The sequence below is a fragment of the Lactuca saligna genome, chromosome 9, assembly GCF_052625555.1.
Source record: "Lactuca saligna cultivar CGN05327 chromosome 9, ASM5262555v1, whole genome shotgun sequence".
In the NCBI taxonomy this organism is placed as follows: domain Eukaryota; kingdom Viridiplantae; phylum Streptophyta; class Magnoliopsida; order Asterales; family Asteraceae; genus Lactuca; species Lactuca saligna.
Window position 1 is genome coordinate 20,794,653 of NC_136425.1, and position 9,188 is coordinate 20,803,840.

The 9,188-nt window shown below is 35.0% G+C and overlaps 1 protein-coding gene across 1 annotated transcript; it reads left to right on the plus strand.

Moving 5' to 3' along the window:
* The first annotated feature begins 602 nt into the window (after positions 1–602).
* LOC145018375 (protein-S-isoprenylcysteine O-methyltransferase B-like) lies at positions 603–2,209 on the plus strand. Its single transcript, XM_078976274.1, has 3 exons — positions 603–753; positions 1,201–1,281; positions 1,399–2,209. Exons 2-3 carry the CDS (start codon positions 1,203–1,205, stop codon positions 1,983–1,985), a joined length of 666 nt encoding a protein of 221 aa, XP_078832400.1. The 5' UTR covers positions 603–753; positions 1,201–1,202; the 3' UTR covers positions 1,986–2,209.
* The last annotated feature ends 6,979 nt before the right edge of the window (positions 2,210–9,188 follow it).

Here is a 9,188-nt window from a genome sequence, read left to right on the forward strand (position 1 = left end):
ATAATGCACAATCTATGCATTGAGAAAAAAGTATGCAAAACAAAGAAAACAATAGACAAAATGATCTAAACTGAAAAAAATTTCTTTATATACTTTGGGCTAATGGGCTATGAAAAAGTAAACGGGCCGATGAAACAGTAGCCAATTAGCATAAAACAGTAGTTTTCTTAATAAAACATCAGTCAATAGCGTTGACCGTAGTCAACCCTAAGTTGACTACGGTTTTAAGGGCTATTTCTGGCTAATTGGTATATTTTTGCTATTTTTTGATAAGTGGTTAAGAAAATGGCTAGATTAGTAATTAACTTAAAATTTATTTATAATGCATTTTCTAAACGTATTAAGAGGGTGTTTGGCTTAACTTTTCAAAGCTAGAAGTCCTTTTTGAAAAAGAAAAAAAAACAAAAGATGTTTGACAAACTAGTTTTAGAAGTTACTTTTGAAGTTTTTAAACTTTTTGAAAAAGTCAGAAATCCTAATTTTTTTGTAATTTTTTTGTAACTTTTCAAAAATGATGGGGGTTTGAAAAACTAAGCAAACACCCCTAAATAGTTAAACAAAATTTGTTTATTTGGAAAGATTGCAAATTGCGATAGTCCCTGAGCTCCAGGTCAAGCTCAAGCCCCAATCCCAGATCCAACCTTACTGTTCCAGTCTCCAAGCGACGGTGCTCTCTCAGTCGCCAGCGGCGGCGCGATCAAGCTTCCCATCGGTTTTCTCCTCGTTGCTCTACGAAATTTAACCTATTTCTGTGTAAGTTTTGCTAGAATTCCTTTTATTATTTTAATCACCACAACAATCAAGTCTAAACGAGGTTTAGTTGTGCGTTTGATTCGCAGTAAAACTCGATGTTTTCTGCCAATATTCTGTCTAATTCAGGTGTCTTTTCTACTGTTTATAGTGAATAGCGCTGTTTAATTGTGTCAATTTGGAATTTTAGCGGTTTAGGGTTCATAAAAATAAAATCTTGAATTCAGCCTCGGCCCCTAAGTAGTCGTTGCTTCTCAATCTTTATTCGCTTTTCTGATAATGAATTCAAACCAATTCATCTCATAGTATAAAACGAAATCATAAAGGCCTCAACCTGTTTTATCAAGCTCAATCTCCATTTGTAGGTGTGAGTGAGTGTTCATATTTTTATTGAATCCTTTTGCTTGGATTGTTATTTGAAAATGATCATGCTCTTCTAATTGTTTGCAGAAATGTCCTCCTTGAAGCACTTTCTGGGTGACCTGAATACCCAAATTGTATTTCAACTTCTGGACAGCTCTTCCTATTCAGGTCTGAAGTAAAACTCACCTTATTACTCGATCAAATTCCTACACCTTGTTGACTTAAACCTCATTCTTCTCCAAAAAAATCTCTCTTAAATCTTAATCAATCTGTAAAACATGACAGAAGCATTCAGCCACACTGCCTCCAGACAATTATCACAAATGTTCTTTGCGATACTCTTCTTTCATGGCTCTGAATACCTTTTAGCAATCAAATTTCATGGGAAATCGAATGTAACTCTTAAATCCCTCTTAATCAGCCAACACTACATCTTTGCAATGATCTTTTCTGTTCTTGAATACTTACTTGAACTATACTTTTTCCCTGAACTAAAAGAAAACTGGTGGGTAAGCAATTTAGGACTTTTAATGGTTATCTTTGGGGAAATCATAAGAAAACTTGCAATCATAACTGCTGGAAGAGCTTTCACTCATTTAATTCAAAGACATCATGAGGATCATCATAGACTTGTGACTCATGGAGTTTATAGCATTGTTCGTCATCCAGGGTACACAGGATTCTTGATTTGGTCAGTTGGGACTCAAATAATGCTGTGTAATCCTGTTTCAACTGTTGGGTTTTCATTAGTTGTTTGGAACTTTTTTCATAGAAGAATACCATATGAGGAGTTCTTTTTGAGACAGTTTTTTGGGGTGGAGTATGATGAGTTTGCTAAAAGGGTTCCTTCTGGGATTCCGTTTGTTAAGTGATAAAACTAATAGATTGCTATATGTGTCTTCATCATGATGTTTTGAGTATTCTACAATGGCGGGTTGAAGCTCTGGATGTTGTAAATTATGGAAATGTGTTTGTTTAGATCATGTGTTTGTGATTGGAAGATTTAGTATGACAAATTGGTAGGTATACTTTTGTTGCTTGAGAAATTGATATGATGTAATGTTAGTGTTAACTTGTAGTAACCTATTGGGTCAAACTTTAAATTGAATCAGATTTAAGGTTTTTGTTATAGTTTTTGGAATTTGGAGTTAATTAGAGGGAGAAATACATGAAAATTATTATAATAATTGGTTATAATTGATTTTTTTTTTTTTAAGTAGTGGCTTTAGTGGAATACTTTAACATCAAAGTGTTAGTGTCAAAAATCTCATGAACCTATTGAACTTTGAGAAAAAAAAATCTATTATGACTATTTAAACATGTTATAGCATATCAAAGTGATGAACATAGAAAAAATTGTGAAACTTGGGTGACTTTTATTAACAAGTATGAAATGTAGATTTTATATGATTTTACAGTTTTCAGAAGTTCCCAACTACTATAACCGAACACTTCTACTGCAACAAATCCTAAAACACTTTATAAAAGCTTTTTATGGTCTTAAATAAGCCCCTTGTGCTCCTCCATATGCATTGCTTACCTGTCGTAGAGTATATTGGCTTCATAAAGCTTTATGTGGTCTTAGACATGCCCATTATGCTTGGTTTGAGAAATTATCTATGGTATTTACTTATGTTGATTTTCTTGTTAGTAATCATGATTCCAACATTGTTTGGTACATGCACGGGTGTAGATTGGATTTTCATATTCTTATATGCATATGACATGGTTATTATCATTGATGGAGTTATGATTGTGATGGCATTGAGTATTCGAAGCGATTTGGCTCACCGTTTTGCTATGAAAGACTTCAACTTGCTTTGTTATTTTTTGGGTATTGTGGTTCCTTAATCTCAAAAGGGCTAAATGTGCATGTCTTTCTAACGATTAGATTGTTGACATGCCTCTTGAAACCAATGCATGATATTCTTTAACTGATGGCATTCTTTTATCAAATGTGAGTATGTATCACACTATTATTGCCAGTTTGGTTTTCCTTACAATCACTCGACCATACATGACCTATGTGGTTAGTCAATTTGTCATTGTTCCTACCACTGTTCACTAGGAAATTGTTCTTCGTATTTTAAGATATATTTGTGGTCCTCAGTTTTAGAGTCTCTTGTTCTTGTTGATGTCTTCTCTTGAGATGTATGCCTATACCGATGCTGATTCGGACAATAATCCTAACGATCGCAATTCCACCATCAATTTCTTTATTTTTTCTTGGAGATTCACTGATCTTATGAAAAAGTAAGAAATATGATGTTTATCGGGTTTCTACAAAGGTTCGGTATTATTAAGATGTATTAAGCTATGGTTGTGACCAACGGTACAATTGTTTGGTTAGTATGTTGGCTCCTCACAAATATAGGTGTTGATGTTTCCCAACCTACCCTTACATTGTGAGAACAGTGTGATACAATTGTAAAAATTTCTATTTTTCATGAGCTGACAAAGCATATTGAGACTGACTGTTATTTTAGTCATCATCATCAACATCTATGAACAATCTTGATACATCATGTTCCACTGGCCTTGCAGATTGCCAATATTTTAACGAAAGCCCAATTAGTCTCTCTTTTTTGCTTTTTATGTGACAAACTCTGAATTTTTATTGTTGTCACATTGTGAAATTGAATGGGAATACTAAGGGCTATTTTATTGAGTTTTTATTTAACCATATAACTAGGTTAACCATATATAGCTTTCCTATTTATAGTTATTTCCTCCTTCATTGTAATTCAATTTTTCCCTGCAATAATAAACCTTACTTGTATTCATTTTATTTTGGTTTTGTACTACCAAAATTTTTAACAAGAGTTTTTAATAAGAAATTACAATTGACCTTAAACTTTTTTTTTCTTACAATATATATCACCATTATTAGTGGATACTTAGGCCCTTCGGACCACAAAATTACATATTACAATAATAATATATCAATTATTTACTAAATTTAAACCAACAATCACTAAAATACAATGTTTTTAATGTTGAATCCTCCACATAAAAAACTCATAAAAACATAATAAGAATTTTAAACCATAAAAAAATCTAAACTAAAACAAAATAGTTTTAAGTCAAATCTCATGGCGTGGTTGTGCCACATAAGGGATGTAGGAAATGACTACTCACTAGAGAATACAATGTCTTTTCTCGTTTTGGCCTGATCATATCACATATAAGGTACATTTGACATGGTCTATCACCACCCTTCAAAGCCTTATTTGCTCTTTGTCTTCTAGTATACTCCTAAGACGTTGGTCCAATTCCTCCCCTCCCAATCCATTTATGCAAACCATGCAACATTCATACATGCAAAATTCACTCGTAGTAACCCATGCCATCATTGATGATATGCAATGCATGGATGTGCAATGTTGATGTACGTAAAATGATGCAAAGTACATAGAAAATAAGATAATAATATGTATGAAATGTATGTAGCAAAAGGTAATTGCATTCATATACTTGCTCTCGATATAATTCTCGGCATATAAAATTGTTAGCCACTCTTTTTGTTGGAGTCCCAAATCAGCTAGATAAAAAATGTTAGATTCTCCTGTATTCTCGTGATGATTATTTTGGAGCGAAAATCAAAGACTACACTATCTATCTGGATATCATGTTATGAGAGTCAACTTCTAGCACTAGGAGCTCAACACATGTCATCATTACCAAGTCGGGCGAGGGCTATGTTGGAATCTCACATACTCTATACACGATTCATTCAAACTCAAAGTCAAACTCTATATTGAAGTCTCTCATCACTCCTAAAATGCTTGTTTGGAAAACCAAAAAAAAAAAAAAAAAAAAAAAAAAAAAAAAAAAAAAAAAAAAATCAAACACTCACCGTATCTAACTAAATTTTTGTTGCATACATTAAGTGATTTGTCCATTTAACAATCCCATTTTTTTATGAACTGCATATATGTGACATCCTTATTTTTACGGGTAGAAAAGACCGATTTCGTTTATACTTTTATAATAAAATTAGAGTAATCTTTCAAAGAAAAGTAATGCAAAATTTGTTCCCAAAACAAAATATGATAAACATTTATCAAAGCATTTCTTAAAAAAGTGTATTTTCATTACATTACAAAACATGAGATGTCATCGTCAATACAGATCAAAAGCATAAACAAAACATCATGGACCACAAAACAAAATTGGCCTTAAAGCAATATAGACCTTATAACATTATATTTATTTTCTACTGGCCTATAAATCTATAATCTCTCGTCAGATCATCCAACTATGCTTTTGCCACTACTTGTAATACAAGAAACCAAGTGTGTTAGGTTGGGGAGCCTGATGAGCATACAGGGTTTTCAACAACAATAATAAGTTTATTATTTATTTTCATCAAATCATTAACCTGATTACCCATTCTCATTATCCTCACTTTACGTCCCTAAAACATATATTCTAAGGGACTTAGCCTGAGGATTTTTCTTCAGGGTGACAACACTGCTTAGGGGATTCCTTAGCAATACATGTCAAATAAGGCAACCATGGGGGGATGGAGTACATCTGGTGAACACTTAGTTCAAAAACACTTATAGGTTGCGAGTCTGCTAGCATTCCACTGGACTGCCTAAAATAGTTCGTGATCGTCATCTATACTCTGCTAGATGACTAGATCATCGTAAACATCGATGCCTCTCATCATTTTACCACACATCAACTATTTCATCTACTCATGTTCTACCCAACATATTTGTAGATAAAAATACATATACAGTCTAGATATGGGGGAAAAAAAGTTTAAATCTTTCATCCAGCATAGATCACAAAGTATAAAGTACATATACAATTTAGATCTGAAAAGTTTAAATCTTTCATCCAGCCTAGATCATAAAGTATAAAATACATATACAGTTTAGATTTGAAAAGTGTAGATCTAAGATGAGAAAGTGTAGATCTGAAGGAAAAAGTTCAGATCTGAAAGAAAAGTTTAGACCTGAAAGATAAAGTTCAGATCTGAAAAGAAAAAAGTATAGATCTTTCATCATGCATACATATCTGGAAAACAGTTAACATATATATACACATAGCACGTAATTTATATAAAATACTTCATATATATATATATATATGTGTGTGTGTGTGTGTGTGTGTGTGTGTGTAAGATATGATAATTCGAACAACACTTCGTTCCTTAAAATGATCTTCTTTGATGGAACCGGGAGGTTTGCTTGAAAACCGGCCTCTACACAGGCAGAGTTTCAAACCGAAAAACTCTTTTTCTCGGAGACTTCGGGATCTCTGGGGCTTTCTCCTATTGCTAGAAAGGTTCCCTAGGATTCAATAGGTTTAGAGTGTCTAGAGAGAGAGAGAGAGAGTGAAAGAGAGTTGAAAAATGGCAAAGGAAATGAGCTGCCCTCGCAGCCATTTTATAGCCGTCCGAGGCCTCGGTACGCTGGGCGTACAGCAGCTCTACGCGGGGTGTAATGGGGGCATGTGTCGGTTAGCTGCTAGAGCATAGTGGACGTCTCGGAACCGCATAAAAAGTCAGACCGCAGAGCGTTCAGTCTTCGTACGCGAGGTGTAACGCCTGTAGATTCGGGCAAGTCAATTTAGAGACGATAAGCGTCAAAAATGACTTTTTGGTAGAAGATTATTTAGGGTGGATAATCTTAACTAAGTTGTAATGGTCGTGACAAGGATTACGGAGATATAAAGAACGCCGAGATCCGAGTTATAACGAAGAAGTTATGACATGTCGAAGTTTCGCGATAGAACCGACACGACGCTGAATGACGTAAAAAATGAATTTGCGTTAGAGTGATATTTATCCTTAGTGATCTAACCGAAAGTCGTAGAGTTCGTTAAACCGAGAGCGTGCATAAAAAGAACGCCCAAATCTGACTTCGTATGAGGAAGTTATGATTTTCCGAAGTTTCGAATTAGCGGTATGCAGCCCGAATACTCAATTTAAGATCGAACATTTTTTTAGCCGAAACAATCTAAACGAGAGTCGAAGATCTCATCGATAGTAGTCCAACTACAAAAAGATAGACGAAAACGGAGTTCAGATGGAGTTATGAATTTCGAACGGAGTTTTCCTGTCTCAGCCTACTAAAAATAATATATAAGTAATATATTTATAATATATTGAAAATAAAGTCAAAATTAGCCAACGGAGTCTAAACGAGAGTTTTAGAGCATAATCTCACCTACGCGTCGATATAAAGAACGCTGAAAACGAAGTTCGTATGCGAAAGTTATGAATTTCTGAAGTTCGGGGCGCGAAACCCCAAAACTGTTAGATACCACGACGTGGCAAGTTTTCTGACACCTCCTGGAGTCCCCCAGACGCAACTTGCGATGACGCATGTAGTGCGACCAAGCCCACAATGTGGAAAAAGGTGCCACAACGTGGCAAGGGCAAATTTTGCCCTAGAAATAGATTTGAAGGGCCAGCCGATTATGGTTGCTCCATCCCTTTTCTCCCACTTTCGATACACCCTCTAAGCCCTATTTTAACCCCCTCGAAGCCCCGATATCATCCCGAGACCCGAAGCAAGTCCCGAAGTCCGAAGATCCCAATAAGAAAAGAGTTTCCGAGCCGAAGCTCTGCCCGCGAGAAACCCGGTGTGTGAAGTGATCCCGGTTTCACCAAAGAATACTACTTCTACAAGCCGTAGTGTTGTCCGATCATCTTCTGATCAAGTGAGTGTATAGCCACTTTCGTCTTACACATAGATATGAAGTATTTTATAAAATACGTGTTATGTGTATATATATATTGTTGTTTATATGAGTGGGTGTATAGTTACTTTCTTCTAACAAAAAAATATGAAAGTCATGCTATGTGTTTATGTACTGTTGTTTATTTGAGATAAGTGTGGAATGGATGTTTTATATGGTTTTTAAATGACTTAAACTGTATATGTATTTTATATCTACTAATATGTTGGGTGGAACATGGGTAGATGAGATAGTTGGTATGTGATAAAATGATGAGGTAAATGATGAGGTCTGTAAGATGATTAAATAATAATATTGGTAGATGCACCAATTAGAGAATGTCATAATACTAGCAGATGCGCTTAAGAATAATATTGGTAGATGCACCAAATGGAGAATATCATAATACTAGCAGATGTGCTTATGGGATAATCCTGGAAGATGCGCTTATAGGAAAATATCGACAGATGCGCCTAAAAGAGAATGTCATAAACATGGGTAGATGAGATAGTGTATATCGTAATCCTGGCAGAGGCGCTTAAAGGATGATGTTGGTAGATGCGTCTTATGTAGCAATAGATTTTGTGCCAATTCCTTAGGTCAATCCTTAGGAATGAATAGATGACGGGTAGTTGAATTCTTAGGGTAAAATCCTAAGAAATAAAGAAGATAATGGGGATGGGTAATTGGGTTGATTGTTTGATGGTTGAATATAATTATTATATTATTGTGGGTCGAAAATCCTATATGCTCACCAAGCTCCCAAGTCTGACCCACTCAGTTTTCTTTGTATCACAAGTATCAATATGAAGACATATTTCACTGAGAGATTAAAAGAGATGTAAATCATTAGTGTAAATAAATGTAAGTTCTGTTTATGCTTATGTGTCTGTATCGGAACATGACATCCCGAGATTTTGTTATATAATGAAAATACATTTCTTTAAAAGAATGCTTTGATAAATTCTTATCATATTTTGTTTTGAGAACAAATTCCGCAATTATTTTCTTTAAAAGATTACTCTGATTTTAAAAACAAAGCATAAACAAATCGGTTTTTTATGGCCGTGAAATTGGGGATGTCACACGAGGCGTACTCCGGTACGCTTGGCGTCCGAGGATACCATGGGCGTACCCCTCGCACCCAACTCGAAAATTTCCATCCCGACTTCAAAAATTCATAACTTTCGCATACGAGCTCCGTTTTCGACGTTCTTTATATCCACACGTAGATGAGATTGTACTCTATAAATTCATAACTGTATGTGTGTGTACTAAGGTGCGATGCTGAGAGAGGAAGAGAAACGAGAGGATAAAGGGCAAAAGTGTTGACTGGACATGTTCGCCGGATCTATTCCTCAAGCATCATAGTGGGTGAA